The sequence below is a fragment of the Schistocerca americana genome, chromosome 4 (genome assembly GCF_021461395.2).
Source record: "Schistocerca americana isolate TAMUIC-IGC-003095 chromosome 4, iqSchAmer2.1, whole genome shotgun sequence".
NCBI classification, from domain to species: domain Eukaryota; kingdom Metazoa; phylum Arthropoda; class Insecta; order Orthoptera; family Acrididae; genus Schistocerca; species Schistocerca americana.
The window spans coordinates 321,322,811-321,342,487 of record NC_060122.1 but is presented as its reverse complement, the minus strand read 5'-3'; the positions used below and the strand labels follow the sequence as shown (position 1 = coordinate 321,342,487).

The window sequence follows — 19,677 nt, the reverse complement described above, 5'->3', positions numbered from 1 at the left end:
AGTGTAGAACATGGAATCAGTGATCATAAGGCTGTTGCAGCATCCCTGAATATGGAAGTTAATAGGAATATAAAAAAAGGGAGGAAGGTTTATCTGTTTAGCAAGAGTAATAGAAGGCAGATTTCAGACTACCTAACAGATCAAAACGAAAATTTCTGTTCCGACACTGACAAATGTTGAGTGTTTATGGAAAAAGTTTAAGGCAATCATAAAATGCGTTTTATACAGGTACGTGCCAAGTAAAACTGTGAGGGACGGGAAAAACCCGCCGTGGTTCAACAACAAAGTTAGGAAACTACTGCAAAAGCAAAGAGAGCTTCACTCCAAGTGTAAACGCAGCCAAAACCTCTCAGACAAACAGAAGCTAAACGATGTCAAAGTTAGCATAAGGAGGGCTATGCGTGAAGCGTTCAGTGAATTCGAAAGTAAAATTCTATGTATCGACTTGACAGAAAATCCTAGGAAGTTCTGGTCTTACGTTAAATCAGTAAGTGGCTCGAAACAGCATATACAGACACTCTGGGATGTTGATGGCATTGAAACAGAGGATGACATGCGTAAAGCTGAAATACTAAACACCTTTTTCCAAAGCTGTTTCACAGAGGAAGACCGCACTGCAGTTCCTTCTCTAAATCCTCGCACAAACAAAAAAATGGCCGACATCGAAATGAGTGTCCAAGGAATAGAAATGCAACTGGAATCACTCAACAGAGGAAAGTCCACTGGACCTGACGGGACACCAATTCGATCCTACACAGAGTACGCGAAAGAGCTTGCCCCCCTTCTAACAGCCGTGTACCGCAAGTCTCTAGAGGAACGGAAGGTTCAAATGATTGGAAAAGGACACAGGTAGTCCCAGTCTTCAAGAAGGGCCATCGAGCAGATGCGCAAAACTATAGACCTTTATCTTTGACGTCGATCTGTTGTAGAATTTTAGAACATGTTTTTGGCTCGCGTATCATGTCGTTTTTGGAAACCCAGAATCTACTCTGTAGGAATCAACATGGATTCCAGAAGCAGCGATCGTGTGAGACCCAACTCGCTTTATTTGTTCATGAGACCCAGAAAATATTAGATACAGGCTCCCAGGTAGATGCTATTTTCCTTGACTTCCGATACAGGCGTTCGATACAGTTCCGCACTGTCGCTGATAAACAAAGTAAGAGCCTACGAAATATTAGACCAGCTGTGTGGCTGGATTGAAGAGTTTTTAGCAAACAGAACACAGCATGTTGTTATCAATGGAGAGACGTCTACAGACGTTACAGTAACCTCTGGCGTGCCACAGGGGAGTGTTATGAGACCATTACTTTTCACAATATATATAAATGACCTAGTAGATAGTGTCAGAAGTTCCATGCGGCTTTTCGCGGATGATGCTGTAGTACACAGAGAAGTTGCAGCATTAGAAAATTGTAGTGAAATGCAGGAAGATCTGCAGCGGATAGGCACTTGGTGCAGGGAGTGGCAACTGACCCTTAACATAGACAAATGTAATGTATTGCGAATACATAGAAAGAAGGATCCTTTATTGTATGATTATATGATAGCGGAACAAACACTGGTAGCAGTTACTTCTGTAAAATATCTGGGAGTATGCATGCAGAACGATTTGAAGTGGAATGATCACATAAAATTAATTGTTGGTAAGACGGGTGCCAGGTTGAGATTCATTTGGAGAGTCCTTAGAATATGTAGTCCATCAACAAAGGAGGTGGCTTACAAAACACTTGTTCGACCTATACTTAAGTATTGCTCATCAGTGTGGGATCCGTACCAGATCGGGTTGACGGAGGAGATAGAGAAGATCCAAAGAAGAGCGACGCGTTTCGTCACAGGGTTATTTGGTAACCGTGATAGCATTACGGAGATGTTTAGCAAACTCAAGTGGCAGACTCTGCAAGAGAGGCGTTCTGCATCGAGGTGTAGGTTGCTCGCCAGGTTTCGAGAGGGTGCGTTTCTGGATGAGGTATCGAATATATTGCTTCCCCCTACTTATACCTCCCAAGGAGATCACGAATGTAAAATTAGAGAGATTCGAGCGCGTATGGAGGCTTTCAGACAGTCGTTCTTCCTGTGAACCATACGCGACTGGAACAGGAAAGGGAGGTAATGAGAGTGGCACGTAAAGTGCCCTCCTCCACACACCGTTGGGTGGCTTGCGGAGTATAAATGTAAATGTAAATGACTTGTGAGATCAAAATGTATAAGACAAGGAGACTGATTATTCCCACTGTTGTTCAATTGGATACAAAAAATTTAATCAGGGAATGTAGAAAAAGGATAAAAGATGGAATTTACAGAATCATAACTGGGAGAAAAGGAGATAATCTGATATTTGATTGCTCAGCTTTTGCAGACAATCTTGCCATCGCAGCTCAATTTATAGAATATGCAACAATGCAGCTTCAGAAGCAAGCCGATGTATATATTTTGGAAAAAAAAAAAAAAAAAAAAAAAAAAAAAAAAAAAAAAAAAAAAAAAAAAAAAAAAAACCACACACACACACACACACACACACACACACACAGAGAGAGAGAGAGAGAGAGAGAGAGAGAGGGAGGGAGGGAAGAATAAAAAAAAGATTACAAAATTTAAATATGCAGGTCAAATAATACAACCAAATGCTTTCAACAATGCACCCAACTTAGCAGAGCCAGGAAAAATGCAACTGGCTTTTCAATTAACAAAATATTGTATAACAAAAAAAAATCTCTATCCATAAATGCAAAACTCTGGCTCTACAACACTGTATTAAACCAGAATGTCTTTTGTTAAATACAGCCAAACAACTAGATGAAACAGAAAGAAAAATAGTAAGGAGAATCTTAGGTGTCAAATATGGCAATGTAAAATGGAAATTAAGAGGTAAGAAAGGAGTTTGTGAAAGAATAGAGTGAATACTAGACATGGTGAGGAAGGGGAGAGCTGTATTCTATGAACATCTTAAAAGGTTAGAACAACAACAACAACAAAATTTTAACTGATTCGACAGAAACCCAAAAATATCAATTGTGTGGATCAAAAAAGTTAAAACAAACATGAGGGGCTAAAAATAACAGAGGGAGAAATAAGGAAAGAGAAATGTTCATAGCAAAAGTAAAAAGTTCCAAGGGCTTCCAGGAGAAAACAAAAGATGCACACAAAAAGGACAGACAAAAAGAGAACAACACAGGGAAAGAATGAAATACTTCTGAAAAGAAAGAAATGAGAAAAGAAAGACATACAAGTTATTTCACGTGCTCATAAGCACGTCAAACCAAAATAAAAAATAATAATTTTACCTTTTAGTATATGGGCTGTAAAATGGTTTGAGCAGACTTGAACCCACCAACTTCACTAAGAAAGATTCTTCCACCGACAGACAAACAGAATCACTAGAAGATGGAACCTGCAACATTTTCACAGTACATTACTATCAGTAATAGTGTGTCTCAAGCAATGCATCACTAAATTTACAATCTAAGAACAGTAGGATAAAAATATATGCACATTTAACTTGTTTCTCCTGTGTAGCATACACATGGGATCAAAAACTTGATAGCTATTAATAAAATGTTGTGAAATTCGGATATGAAGACAGACATCCACTGGTATTTTGTTTCAAGTAAGACCATTTTCCTTTTGGCACATCTATTATTATCCAGTTGAAATGTTTAACCAATTTCCTATCACACTAGAATGCTTGTGGAAATAACCAAGAGTAATTAAGAACAATGTTTTTATTTGTGAAGGTCACCTAGCTGTTTCAGTGTAATGTTGCCATTATCTACTATTGATTACCTTAAAATCTATCTTACAACATGTAAAATAAAAGTAAGCACAATACAATTTTGAATGTTCAGAGAATCATCCTATCATTCAGTTGTGAAGGAATAATAAGGTAAGAGGATGTGACTGCCATTATTTTCATAAACATTACGGGTGAACAAGTAGATCAGTAAAACAGCTAGGAGTGTGAGGATTGGACCTTAGGATAAATGACATGCGCAACAGGTTACTCAATTAGACAAATTTGTTCACAAAAGTACATCAGTAACTACACTGCCAGCCATTACAATTGCAACACCAAGAAGGACAGCAATTAAAAAAAATATACCTACTGTTCATATACCACATAGTAAGAATAACACAAGATTAAATACATAGGTGACTTGACATATCAGGATGCAAAACTTAGTTCAGAGGGGCGTGCCACCTCCAGTAGCATCAAATACATAGGTGACTTGGGGTATCGTGGTGCAAAATTTAGTACACAGGGCTGCCACCTCCGCTCAGCAACACTGCCTGTAGCTCAGCTGGGCATCGAGTTGAACTGTGCTTGGCTGACACATGTGGATACATCATTTCATTCTGCTTCAACTCTATCCCACAGTTCATCAATCATAGTGGCTGGAAAGTGGTGGCAGGTCTGTCTTTCAGAAACCCTGGATGAGCAATCTGAAGAAAGTTCTGGGCAAGGTAACAGTCTAACGCTTTCTGTATGAAGGTAGATGGAGACAGCATAAGGCATGGCCACTGCCCATAACATGTCAGAAATGTAATGACTGATGTCCAAGTGCTGCAAACCAGAAGTGATCATTTTGAGTACCCATGGCACCCAGACAATCACACACTGATGGGCCTGTATGATGACAACGAATGTAATCCAATGAAAATTCCTGGCAGATTACGAATGTGTGTTCAAATATGGGACCTTTGTCTTTCGACGGCGAGTACTACAGACTAAAAATTGATTCTGGAAACATTCCCCAAACTGTGAATAAGTCATGTCTCCACAATATCATTCCTTCCAGGACTACTAGTCCTGCATGGTGTGCAGAGAGCTGTGAAATTTGGAAGGTAGATGAAGTACTTGCAGCAGTAAAGTCATGAGGGCAGGTCGAGAGTCATGCTTAGACAGCTCAGTCAGTACATATAGCACTTGCCTGCAAAATGCAAAGGTCCCAGACCAGAACACAGTTTTAATCTGACAGACAACTTGCAAATGCCTCAATTTTACTACTCCTGCATACTTATGGCTTACATCACTAACTTCAGATGACACACCTCTTTATTAGGAGTGTGGTGATCTCTCTGTTTAGTCTGTTTAACCCTCCCCCAACCAACCAACCAGTTACATTCACCCAACACTGCTGGTTCTCTTGAATAGATTAGAGTGGTATGGAAGAGATGGTTGGCCACAGTTAGAAGGTGTAAGAGACTGAAGGGGATGGGAATATAATTACAGGGGTTGATTTAACTCACTTAGGTGCAAGCAAAAGTATACAATGAAGGAGGATTGGGAGGATGGCTAGAGAGGAACAAATAATGAAGAAAACTGTGGCAGGGGGTAAGGCACATAATGTTAAGGAAATGTGTGTGTGACCTACAAACATAATTAGAGTGAAGGGCAGAGGTAAATATGCAGCAGGAGGGCAGAAAGAGCAAAAGAAATACAAAAGAGATGATGACTAGGAAGAAGGCAATAGATATGTAGAGGGTAGGTACTAGTGAAATGCTGTCCCTGCTTCCAGCCGTAGATTTGATGAACTGCACATGCACCTTAGTTCTGCAGATGGCAACCACTACAGGCATGTTGGTCAGTCTTGACTGGGTACGGGTTTGGCAGTCCCAGGGCTCCTCTGTGGGGCTGCTTAATGCTGCTAATCCTCAGTATCTATTAGTTCTTTGATATTTGAGTAACTATTGTTTGGAAAAATGAACTCGGTGCATAGCTTCCGAAGTGCAACAGTCACTAGCTGAAACCTCTTGGAAATCTGCTGTGCACCTCTGTTGAAATTCATTTCTATTTATCCAGATAGTTGATGAAAATATAGAGGCTCTCAATTCACTGATAATTAACACATAGCATCTGGAGACATATGATGTCATGCCAGTTAACAAGTTTTCCATTATAGTGTTTTCCCAAGCCCCTGGTGAGTAGGATGCCCTGCATGACAGGCAAGTAGTGTGGGGACAGTAAGAGCCTACCAAATCAACCAGCTTTGCAGGGTATCTTACATGTCAGGGACAAGAAATGTTTTCCTGCATCCCAAAATACAGGCTGCCCTGCATGACTTGTGTGTTCTGGGAGTAGTATTGGCCTGCTTTATTGAACTATACAGCAGGGTCTACACTTGCCAATAAGCATAGTTGGGGACAGGTCGAGACGCAAAGAGGAGGGGATGCACAGAGCAAGGGTGAGGAGGAAGTGGACAGAGGGGGGGGGGGGGGGGGGGGGATGCATGAGGCAGGTGAAAAGTGTACCAGGGTAGTGGTTAGGCTGGAAAGCAAGAGGGGGAGGAGAATATTGTCAGAGTCAAGGGGAGGAAGATAGGGTCAGAAAGAAAGGTGGAGGAAAATACAAAGACAGAGATGAAAAGATGGAGACACACAGATAGAGGTGGGAGAATGAGGAGGACAGACAGAGGGAGGAAGAGGTGGACAGACAGAGAGGGGAAGGAGGAGGTATGTTCAATATAGTGTGTTGAAAGCATATGGGGCAAACAATAGGAAAAGACTAATAGAACACATATTTATGACTCCTGCAAATGACTGTGGAGACGACAGATTGTGTAGTTTCTACCTTGTCTGCTAGATGGCAGCAGTAGCCAAAACCGGCATAAAAATCCGTTATTATAGAAATGTCTGCTATTGTCACTTCTCAAATATTACATGGCATGTGTGTTTGTGTGTCATATAAATTGGCTTTGAGAGAAAATTAAACACAAATATCATCTGTGTACTTGCGTATCTGAATATAAAATTCATTTGTGACTCCTGTTTCAACATTATCAATATCAAAATGTGTGCATTTTAAGTTAAAAAGGCAAAGAAAGATGTAAAAATTTCTACAAATAAGTTATATCTTCTGAAAAACAGATTTTAGCCAGTCTGCAGATGACTGTTACCTACAAGACAGTTAAGTCTTCCAACTCTATGGGCGTACACCTGAGAATAATAAATAGCACTCCATTAATGAGACAGCTTATATGTGAACCACCGACGGGATTAGCTCAAAAGATACTGACAAATACTAATATGAGTTTGCCTTCATTGGAATGCATTATTAAAATGAAGAGGGAATGTTAAAGACACTACCTCTATAACTTCTCCGATATCTGCCGCATAATGGTGGGAGCTGCTGCTTCCACATAAGATGAGCAAATTCATTACATTAAATTGTTTGGCTCATTCTTCAGTAGTAACAAAAGTGTAAAACATATTCAACTCTAGCAGATTTGTTGTCATTTTCAAGTATTTTTGCCTATCAATATACAAGACTGTAATGCTGCCCAAAGCATCTCCAGACACGTCTTCAGCCTGGAATCTCATTAACTGGGATAGAATGTCTTCAGTGAGGAGTCTTGCTTCGAAATGAGCCCCAATGACCAGCAAATACACCTCTGTAGATGCCCCAGACAGTGGTTGGATACTAACCTGACAGTTGCCTGCCACACAATCTGACAAGCAAGTGATGATCTGGGCTGCCATTTCTTTTCATTGCATGACCCTTTGGCTGTCAATCGTGGCACCCTTATAGCACAGTAGTACATCAATGATCTTCTACACTCTGTTTTGTTGTCCTTCATGGTAAGCCATCCTGGACTCACTTTTCAGCAATATAATGCCCGCCCACACACAGTGAGAGTTTCTATCACTTGTCTTTGTGCTTACCCAACCCTACCTTGGTCAGCAATGTCGCTGGATGACCCCCCACCCCCCAAACTGAGAATATTTGGAGCATTATGGGCAGGGCCCTCCAACCAGCTAAGGATTCTGATGATCTAACTCACAAATTGGACAGAATTTGACGTGATATCCCTCAGCAGGACACACAACAACTCTATCAATCAATGCCAAGCTGAATAAGTGCTTGCATAAGGGCCAGAATGAACCAATGTGCTACTGACTTGCTCAATTTGTGATGCTTTTTCTCTTGAATAAATCATACAAGTTTTCTGAAACTGGAATCATTGGTTTATTTGATCGTAGAGAGAGAGACAGAGAGAGAGAGAGAGAGAGAGAGAGAGAGAGAGAGAGAGAGAGAGAGCACACACGTCCTGTCATTTATGTTATTTTCTGTTGTTCTTTTATCGGCCTAATTTACTAAATAAATTGTTTCCCTGCCATAAAAAGTTGTTTAATTACATAAAAAATTTCTGTGTTTGTTTACATACATTAATATTCACTGATCATGCAACAAATGCAATTGATTTAAATTAACACTTAGGAGAACAGAAGTTCATTACACACAACTCTGCACAGTTGCTCAAATTTGTTTTCATTGCAATGAAAACTTCACTGAACACACCTAACAATGCCATTCAGCAATAACTGCAAATGATGATTTCAAACAATATTGCCCATACAGCCTCACAGCAAGTGAATTGCCTGCAAAGTGGGCATTCCAACCTTATTGAAGCAACAGAACACACTAAAACCAAAGTTTATCTTTTGTGTTATATGTCTCAAAACTGGCACATCCAGAATCTCTGGATGTATGACAGTAATGAAGCCTGCGAATATTGATGGTCCTTGAGGCTGATAAGTGATTGACACCACTCATTTCCAAGTCATTATAATTTTAATTTATCACACCCACTGTGTTTCATTTTTCAAAGGATGATGTCATTTTTAAGATTTTAGTTTATTTATTGTATGTTTGCCTTTGACAACCATTTGTTGTTGTTGTTGTTGTTGTTGTTGTTGTCTTCAGTCCTGAGACTGGTTTGATGCATCTCTCCATGCTACACTATCCTGTCCAAGCTTCTTCATCTCCCAGTACCTACTGCAACCCACATCCTTCTGAATCTGCTTAGTGTATTCATCTCTTGGTCTCCCTCTACAATTTTTACCCTCCACGCTGCCCTCCAATACTAAATTGGTGATCCCTTGATGCCTCAGAACATGTCCTACCAACCAATCCCTTCTTCTGGTCAAGTTGTGCCACAAACTCCTCTTCTCCCCAATTCTATTTAATACCTCCTCATTAGTTATGTGATCTACCCATGTAATCTTCAGCGTTTTTCTGTAGCATCACATTTCGAAAGATTCTATTCTCTTCTTGTCCACACTGTTTATTGTCCATGTTTCACTTCCATACATGGCTACACTCCATACAAATACTTTCAGAAATGAATTCCTGACACTTAAATCTGTACTCGATGTTAACAAATTTCTCTTCTTCAGAAACTTTCCTTGCCATTGCCAGTCTACATTTTATATCCTCTCTACTTCGACCATCATCAGTTATTTTGCTCCCCAAATAACAAAACTCCTTTACTACTTTAAGTGTCTCATTTCCTAATCTAATTCCCTCAGCATCACCCGACTTAATTCGACTACATTCCATTATCCTCGTTTCGCATTTGTTGATGTTCATCTTATATCTTCCTTTCAAGACACTGTCCATTCTGTTCAACTGCTCTTCCAAGTCCTTTGCTATCTCTGACAGAATTACAAGTTTTTATTTCTTCTCCATGGATTTTAATTCCTACTCTGAATTTTTCTTTTGTTTCCTTTAAGCTTGCTCAATATACAGATTGAATAACATCGAGGAGAGGCAACAGCCCTGTCTCACTCCCTTCCTAACCGCTGCTTCCCTTTCGTGCCCTTCGACTCTTGTAACTGCCATCTGGTTTCTGTGCAAATTGTAAATAGCCTTTCGCTCCCTGTATTTTACCCCTGCCACCTTCGGAATTTGAAAGAGAATATTCCAGTCAACATTGTCAAAAGCTTTCTCTGAGTCTACAAATGCTAGAAACGTAGGTTTGCCTTTCCTTAATCTTTCTTCTAAGATAAGTCATAGGGTCAGTATTGCCTCCCAATATTTCTAAGGAGTCCAAACTGATCTTCCCCGAGGTCAGCTTCTACCAGTTTTTCCATTCATATGGAAAGAATCCGCTTTAGTCTTTTGCAGCTGTGACTTATTAAACTGATAGTTCGGTAATTTTCACATCTGTCAACACCAGCTTTCTTTGGGATTGGAATTATTATATTCTTCTTGAAGTCTGAGAGTATTTCGCCTGTCTTATACATCTTGCTCACCAGATGATAAGAGTTTTCTTCAAGACTGGCTCTCCCAAGGCTGTCAGTAGTTCTAATGGAATGTTGTCTACTCCCCAGGTCATTTATGACACATATATTCATTCTTTTAATGTTGGCAAGAAATAACAACACGTGCCTCTAGGGAAAATGTAATAATGTTGGCTAAGAATTTAATCATGCATGCTGAAAGTATAGGGCGTACGTAAAGTCCGCCAACACTTTCAATTATTTATTGCACAAGAATTAAACATTGTACAGATGTCATACTTATTGCATTTTGAAGAGAAACTCAAAGTGTTTTTTTTAAAAAACATTCAATATGTGAACCATGAGTGACCTGGCAGATGTCAATACGGTAATCGAATTCTTGCCATACCTGTCCCAGCATGGTATTGTTGACTGTGTTAGTCACTTCCCGTATTCTCTCCCGCAGCTCTGCTACATCACATGGTAGAGGCGGAACATACACCAGATCTTTAGCGTGTCCCCACAGAAAAAAGTCACACAGAGTGAGATCTGGTGATTGGGGAGGCCATTTCATGAAACAGCTGTCCCCTTCTGCAACATGGCAGATCCAACGATGCGGCAGCTCCGAAAAATGGGGTGGAGCCCCATCCCGCTAAAAGTTGAACGGCGAGTCCAACTGCATTTGAGGCATCAGCCATTGCTGCAACATATCCAAGTAGGGATATCCAGTGACAGTGCTCTTGATGAAGAAGAATGGCCCATACAATTTTCGATGTGGCATGGCACAAAAAACATTTACCTTTCGGGAATCATGCTCAAATTCAATGCATTCATATGAATGCTTTGTACCCCAGATTCAACAATTACGCCTGTTCACTTTCCCATTACTGTGAAAAATGGCTTCGTCACTAAAAATTAAGCAATCAGCAATGCCATCCCCACCCTCATTCAAGTTTTGCAACTGCGACAAAACCCAAAACACTTGTCTTTGTCATCGTCATTGAGTTTCTGCTCTAGCTCCAATTTTAATGGTTTCACAGACAGCTTCTGTCGCAGGAGTTTACATACAGTCACTGGAGCCATTTCGAGTTCAAGGGATGCACGACGCACCAATTTCTTTGGACTCCTTGTACGTGCCCCACATTCACTTCAATCACACTGGGACATCCGCTTCACTTTGCTGCACACAAGCAACACGTCATAATGAATTTGTTGTGCCAGTGGTAAATGGCCTTCCTTGTTGGTGGCTTCTTACTGTACTTGGTTCTAAACATCCGTCGAACAGCTGTGGCACACTTGTTTTTGTTGAACACCAACACGCAGAAAGCTCGCTCCGAACCTGAACTCGCCATGTTTGCGACTAGCACTGACTATCGGCAAATTATCAAACCACGCTGTGGCAGTATACATGAAAAAAAAAAAAAATAAAAAAATAAAAAAAAAAAAAAATAAAAAATAAAAAATTCAGGGTTTCTCTTCAAGATGACATATGTATGTTTGGTTCTTGTGCAATAAATAATTGAAAATGTTCCCGGACTTTATGTACACCCTGTATTTAGATGGTCATCTGCTTATTATCACTTCCACATCACATATTGCTGTTAACTTGTACCAGATATGGGTACGCATTATTGTGGCCAAGATAGACATGACGCCCGCACCTACTACAGTAGTACAAGTTTATATGCCAACTAGCTCTGCAGATGATGAAGAAATTGAAGAAATGTATGAGGAGATAAAAGAAATTATTCAGATAGTGAAGGGAGATGAAAATTTAATAGTCATGGGTGACTGGAATTCGATAGTGGGAAAAGGAAGAGAAGGAAACGTGGTAGGTGAATATGGATTGCGGGGAAGAAATGAAAGAGGAAGCCGCCTGGTAGAATTTTGCACAGAGCATAACTTTAATCATAGCTAACACTTGGTTCAAGAATCATAAAAGAAGGTTGTATACATGGAAGAAGCCTGGAGATACTGACAGGTTTCAGATAGATTATATAATGGTAAGACAGAGATTTAGGAACCAGGTTTTAAATTGTAAGACATTTCCAGGGGCAGATGTGGACTCTGGCCATAATCTATTGGTTATGAACTGTAGATTAAAACTGAACAAACTGCAAAAAGGTGGGAATTTAAGGAGATGGGACCTGGATAAACTGACTAAACCAGAGGTTGTACAGAGTTTCAGGGAGAGTATAAGGACAAAATTGACAGAAATGGGGGAAAGAAATACAGTAGAAGAATAGTGGGTAGCTTTGAGGGATGAAGTAGTGAAGGGAGCAGAGGATCAAGTAGGTAAAAACATGAGGGCTAGTAGAAATTCTTGGGTAACAGAAGAAATATTGTACTTAATTGATGAAAGAAGAAAATATAAAAATGCAATAAATGAAGAAGGCAAAAAGGAACACAAACATCTCAAGAATGAGATCGACAGGAAGTGCAAAATGGCTAAGCAGGGAAGGCTAGAGGGCAAATGTAAGGATGTAGAGGCTTATCTCATTAGGGGTAAGATAGTTACTGCCTATAGGAAAATTAAAGAGACCTTTGGAGAAAAGAGAACCACTTAGCAGAAAGTCGTATACTCCTAGCTTACATAGTTTAATTCTTAAATTCTTTGCGTGTTTTTGGTACTTGCATTGTTTAATTCATAAATTTCGGGCGTATTATAGTATTTGAGAGCTGTAGCATTGCGTTTTAGTACCTGAATAGTGTAAAATCGCGTAGTCTCCTTCCGCCGCCGAGCAGTGTGTCAGCAGTGCGCAAGTAGCAGCATTACTGCATTTACTAGTCAATCTTGTATTTTAATAACCGTTTAAATTTTGTGTTGATTTGTTTGTGTTCTCTGTAGATTAGTTCAGACGTTCTTTGCACAACAGTTTTTAGCATGGATAGGGACTGCAACTGCTGTGTTCGGATGCAGGCTGAGTTGGCATCCTTTCGCTCCCAGCTTCAGGCAGTGTTGGCTTCGGTCACACAGCTTGAGGCTTTTGCCAATGGGCATCACTGTGGGGGTCCGGATGGGGGTTTGTCGGGGACGGCCAGCTCGTCCCACGCATCCCCCGATCGGACTACGACTGTGGCTGCCCAGGATACTGCCCACATTGAGGCTGATCCCTCACCTGTGGTAGAGTTGGAGGACATCTCGAAGTGTGGCAGGGGGCGAAAGACATTCCGGAGGGCTGAAGGGAAGATCTCTCCAGTTTGTCTGACGAACCGGTTTCAGGCTCTGTCTCAGGCTGATACTGATCTTCGGCCGGACATGGCTGCTTGTCCTGTTCCAGAGGTTGCCCCTCAGTCTGCAAGATCCAGGCAGTTGCAGAGGGAGGGCTTACTGGTAGTTGGGAGCTCCAACGTCAGGCACGTAATGGGGCCCCTTAGGGATATGGCAACAAGAGAGGGGAATCATTCCAGATGTGGAAAGGGTCCTTCCGGATGCCATGAAGGGTACAGGGTGCACCCATCTGCAGGTGGTCGCTCATGTCGGCAACAATGATGTGTGTCGCTATGGATCAGAGGAAATCCTCTCTGGCTTCTGGCGGCTATCTGATTTGGTGAAGACTGCCAGTCGCACTAGCGGGATGAAAGCAGAGCTCACCATCTGCAGCATCGTCGACAGGACTGACTGCGGACCTTTGGTACAGAGCTGAGTGGAGGGTCTGAATCAGAGGCTGAGACGGTTCTGCGACTGTGTGGGCTGCAGATTCCTCGACTTGCGCCATAGGGTGATGGGGTTTCGGGCTCCGCTGGACAGGTCAGGAGTCCACTACACGCAGCAAGCGGCTACACGGGTAGCAGGGGTTGTGTGGCGTGGACTGGGTGGTTTTTTAGATTAGATGGCCTCGGGCAAGTACAGAAAGTGCAACAGCCACAAAGGATGCGGGGCAAAGTCAGGACATGCGGGGACCAAGCAGCAATCGGTATTGTAATTGTAACGTGTCGAAGCTGCATTGGTAAAGTACCGGAACTTCAAGTGCTGATAGAAAGCACCAAAGCTGAAATCGTTACAGGTACAGAAAGCTGGCTGAAGCCAAAGATAAATTCTGAAGAAATTTTTACAAAGGCACAGACGGTGTTTAGAAAGGATAGATTGCATGCAACCGGTGGTGGCGTGTTTGTCGCTGTTAGTAGTAGTTTATCCTGTAGTGAAGTAGAAGTGGATAGCTTCTGTGAATTATTATGGGTGGAGGTTACACTCAACAACCGAGCTAGGTTAATAATTGGCTCCTTTTACTGACTCAGCAGCATTAGTGGCAGAACAACTGAGAGAAAATTTGGAATACATTTCACATAAATTTTCTCAGCATGTTATAGTCTTAGGTGGAGATTTCAATTTACCAGATATAGACTGGGACACTCAGATGTTTAGGACGGGTGGTAGGGACAGAGCATCGAGTGACCTTTACCTCGAGCAATTAAACAGAGAACCGACTAGTGGAGATAACATCTTGGACCTACTGATAACAAACAGACCCGAACTTTTCGACTCTGTAAGTGTAGAACATGGAATCAGTGATCATAAGGCCGTTGCAGCATCCCTGAATATGGAAGTTAATAGGAATATAAAAAAACGGAGGAAGGTTTATCTGTTTAGCAAGAGTAATAGAAGGCAGATTTCAGACTACCTAACAGATCAAAACGAAAATTTCTGTTCCGACACTGACAATGTTGAGTGTTTATGGAAAAAGTTTAAGGCAATCATAAAATGCGTTTTATACAGGTACGTGCCAAGTAAAACTGTGAGGGACGGGAAAAACCCGCCGTGGTTCAACAACCAAGTTAGGAAACTACTGCAAAAGCAAAGAGAGCTTCACTCTAAGTTTAAATGCAGCCAAAACCTCTCAGACAAACAGAAGCTAAACGATGTCAAAGTTAGCATAAGGAGGGCTATGCGTGAAGCGTTCAGTGAATTCGAAAGTAAAATTCTATGTACCGACTTGACAGAAAATCCTAGGAAGTTCTGGTCTTACGTTAAATCAGTAAGTGGCTCGAAACAGCATATACAGACACTCTGGGATGTTGATGGCATTGAAACAGAGGATGAAATGCGTAAAGCTGAAATACTAAACACCTTTTTCCAAAGCTGTTTCATAGAGGAAGACCGCACTGCAGTTCCTCCTCTAAATCCTCGCACAAACGAAAAAATGGCTGACATTGAAATAAGTGTCCAAGGAATAGAAAAGCAACTGGAATCACTCAACATAGGAAAGTCCACTGGACCTGACGGGATACCAATTTGATTCTACACAGAGTATGCGAAAGAACTTGCCCCCCTTCTAACAGCTGTGTACCGCAAGTCTCTAGAGGAACGGAAGGTTCCAAATGATTGGAAAACAGCACAGGTAGTCCCAGTCTTCAAGAAGGGTCATCGAGCAGATGCGCAAAACTATGGACCTATATCTCTGACGTCGATGTGTTGTAGAAGTTTAGAATATGTTTTTTGCTCGAGTATCATGTCGTTTTTGGAAACCCAGAATCTATTCTGTAGGAATCAACATGGATTCCGGAAACAGTGATCGTGTGAGTCCCAACTCGCTTTATTTGTTCATGAGACCCAGAAATTAATAGATACAGGCTCCCAGGTAGATGCTATTTTCCTTGACTTCCGAAAGGCATTCGATACAGTTCCGCACTGTCACCTGATAAAGTAAGAGTCTACGGAATATCAGACCAGCTGTGTGGCTGGATTGAAGAGTTTTCAGCAAACAGAACACAGCATGTTATTATCAATGGAGAGACGTCTACAGACGTTACAGTAACCTCTGGCGTGCCACAGGGGAGTGTTATGGGACCATTGCTGTTCACAATATATATAAATGGCCTAGTAGATAGTGTCGGAAGTTCAATGCGGCTTTTCGTGGATGATGCTGTAGTATACAGAGAAGTTGCAGCATTAGAAAATTGTAGTGAAATGCAGGAAGATCTGCAGCGGATAGGCACTTGGTGCAGGGAGTGGCAACTGACCCTTAACATAGACAAATGTAATGTATTGTGAATACATAGAAAGAAGGATCCTTTATTGTGTGATTATATGATAGCGGAACAAACACTGGTAGCAGTTACTTCTGTAAAATATCTGGGAGTATGCGTGCGGATCGATTAGAAGTGGAATGATCATATAAAATTAATTGTTGGTAAGGCGGTTACCAGGTTGAGATTCAATGGGAGAGTCCTTAGAAAATGTAGTCCATCAACAAAGGAGGTGGCTTACAAAACACTCGATCGACCTATACTTGAGTATTGCTCATCAGTGTGGGATCCGTACCAGATCGGGTTGACGGAGGAGATTGAGAAGATACAAAGAGGAGCAGCGCGTTTCGTCACAGGGTTATTTGGTAAGCACGATAGCATTACGGAGATCTTTAGCAAACTCAAGTGGCAGACTCTGCAAGAGAGGTGCTGTGAATTGCGGTGATGCTTGCTCGCCAGGTTTCGAGAGGGTGCGTTTCTGGATGAGGTATCGAATATATTGCTTCCCCCTACTTATACCTCCCGAGGAGATCACGAATGTAAAATTAGAGAGATTCGAGCGCGCATGGAGGCTTTCAGACAGTCGTTCTGCCCGTGAACCATACGCGACTGGAACAGAAAAGGGAGGTAATGACAGTGGCACGTAAAGTGCCCTCCGCCACACACCGTTGGGTGGCTTGCGGAGTATAAATGTAGATGTGAATGTAGATGTATGAATATCAAGAGCTCTGATGGAAACCCAGTCCTAAGCAAAGAAGGGAAAGCAGGAAGGTGGAAGCGAGTATATAGAGGGTCTATACAAGGGCAATGTACTTGAGGACAATATTATGGAAATGGAAGAGGATGTAGATGAAGATGAAATGGGAGATACGATGCTGCGTGAAGAGTTTGACAGAGCACTGAAAGACCAGAGTCGAAACAAGGCCCCAGGAGTAGACAACATTCCATTAGAACTACTGACAGCCTTGGGAGAGCCAGTCCTGACAAAACTCTACCATCTGGTGGGCAAGATGTATGAGACCGGCGAAATACCATCAGACTTCAAGAAGAATATAATAATGCCAATCCCAAAGAAAGCAGGTGTTGACAGATGTGAAAATTACTGAACTATCAGTTTAATAAGTCACAGTTGCAAAATACTAAGGCGGATTCTTCCCAGACGAATGGAAAAACTGGTAGAAGCCAACCTCAGGGAAGATCAGTTTGGATTCCGTAGAAATACTGGGAGGCAATACTGACCCTATGACTTACCTTAGAAGAAAAATTAAGGAAAGGCAAACCTATGTTCCTAGCATTTGTAGACTTAGAGTAAGCTTTTGACAATGTTGACCAGGGAGCAAAAGGCTATTTACAATTTGTACAGAAACCAGATGGCAGTTATAAGAGTCGAGGGACATGAAAGGGAAGCAGTGGTTGGGAAGGGAGTGAGACAGTGTTGTAGCCTCTCCCCGATGTTATTCAATGTGTATATTGAGCAAGCTTAAAGGAAACAAAAGAAAAATTCGGAGTAGGTATTAAAACCCATGGAGAAGAAATAAAAACTTTGAGGTTCGCCGATGACATTGTAATTCTGTCAGAGACAGCAAAGGACTTGGAAGAGCAGTTGAATGGAATGGACAGTGTCTTGAAAGGAGGATATAAGATGAACATCAACAAAAGCAAAACGAGGATAATGGGATGTAGTTTAATTAAGTCGGGTGATGCTGAGGGAATTAGATTAGGAAATGAGACACTTAAAGTAGTAAAGGAGTTTTGCTATTTAGGGAGCAAAATAACTTATGATGGTCAAAGTAGAGAGGATATAAAATGTAGACTGGCAATGGCAAGGAAAGTGTTCATGAAGAAGACAAATTTGTTAACATCGAGTATAGATTTAAGTGCCAGAAAGTCTTTTCTGAAAGTATTTGTATGGGTGTAGCCCTGTTTGGGAGTGAAACATGGATGATAAATAGTTTAGACAAGAAGAGAATATAAGCTTTTGAAATGTGGCGCTACAGAAGAATGCTGAAGATTAGATGGGTAGATCACGTAACTAATAAGGTACTGAATAGAATTGGGGAGGAGAGAAATTTGTGGCACAATTTAACTAGAAGAAGGGATCAATTAGTAGGACCTGTTCTGAGGCATCAACGGATCACCAATTTAGTACTGGAGGGCAGCGTGGAGGGTAAAAATTGTAGAGGGAGACCAAGAGATGAATACAATAAGCAGATTCAGAAGGACGTAGGGTTCAGTAGTTACTTGGAGGTGAAGGAGCTTGCACAGAATAGAGTAGCATGGAGAGCTGCATCAAACCAGTCTCTGGACTGAAGACCTCAACAACAACAACAACAACAACAACAACAACGATTAAATTCATTGCAAAAGTGAATAATCATTCACCATATTACATGAGTAACATTTGTAATAAAGTTGTAATTAAAAGTCAACAAGACGCTATACTTGTTGTAAGCAATAAAATAAAATACAGTAGCAACAAATACATTAGTATGAGAGTGGCATCAGTCCTTAAAAGCATAAAATTATTGTTTCATTTTCAACCATGAATAACCTTGGTCAAATTTTAATTAGTAATGTTGCTTAAACAAACATGTATCATGAGCCAAGTGTTTGTAGATTAGAATGTCCAGACTGTGTTATTGTTACGTGAAGCAGGCAGGAAAGCAAATCAAAGTTAGGCTCAGTGAATACATAATCTTGGAAAGGAAAGATATAGCCAAAAGATCTAACTTTGTTGCCCACATAACTAAAAGTGGACCTTGTCCTTGCTTATGAGATTGCTACACAGAGGTTTGAATGGTAGATTTATGGATCTCCTGGAGGAGATCAAAATTTGTTGTCATCTGAGGTCTTCTGTCACTATTCTGCTGAATGAGCAGGTGGCAATGGGGAGCACCCATTTTTGGGAATATTTTAAAACCAACCTTCTAGATGGCAGAGGTAGTTACAATCCAGGAGGGACATATTCTGCACAGCATGTTGTTCTCTATGCAGTTAACACTTGATAGCTTATTAAGTGAGAACAAAATTTGTGGTTACAAAATTATGTTGGTTTCTGTATCTATTGGCATTATCTTCGATAATAACACTATTAACATCAACATCAAGCCATTATACATTTAACAGAACAGTCAATACATTTTTCATGGTGAGCTTTATTGTATGTCATTTACTCTCAACAGTCATGACACTGTAGTTCATATGATTTATTACATAGGGTTTAGCATATAGTTTTTGGTGTTTTATACAAGACATTGTAAAATAAAATAAAAATAATGATTCACCTGCTTACACCAAATTTTAATCATGATTATAAGTTTTCAAAAGAGTTTTAACATTAATTTTAAGCAATATGTTTCACATCAAGATCAGTGCCTGACCTCGGCATGTGTTTAATGCAAAACTATCCTTGTACTGTAATTTTTATTTGTCTACTTTTATTTTAATACAAAACCTGTTTAAACTGCTAGTCATATACAGATGTCATTGGTATAGAGGGTGTTGTTCATTCTCTAAGATGGATACTGTGGTTGGTTGTACAGTATCTGCGAAAAGCAGCCTCAGTTTGAGTTAAGCTATGTACATGCTAAGGTCATGTAATACAATGTGCATTTACAAGCCTGTTAAGTCCACATGACTCACTTCGTGCACTATGTTACTTACTATGCAGTCTCCATTTCTGTATAACTGTGATATAGATCTCATTTTATG

The 19,677-nt window shown here is 40.9% G+C and overlaps 1 protein-coding gene across 3 annotated transcripts in view; it reads right to left on the bottom strand.

Annotated features, from left to right (window-relative positions):
• Positions 1-19,677, bottom strand: part of LOC124612403 (cysteine-rich protein 2-binding protein) — a 227,325-nt gene that overhangs the window by 66,913 nt on the left and 140,735 nt on the right. For all 3 annotated transcript variants that reach the window (XM_047140588.1, XM_047140587.1, XM_047140589.1), the window contains exon 8: positions 3,285-3,391. In XM_047140588.1, coding sequence (XP_046996544.1) covers positions 3,285-3,391 — 107 coding nt within the window. The remainder of the gene's footprint in view (positions 1-3,284; positions 3,392-19,677) is intronic.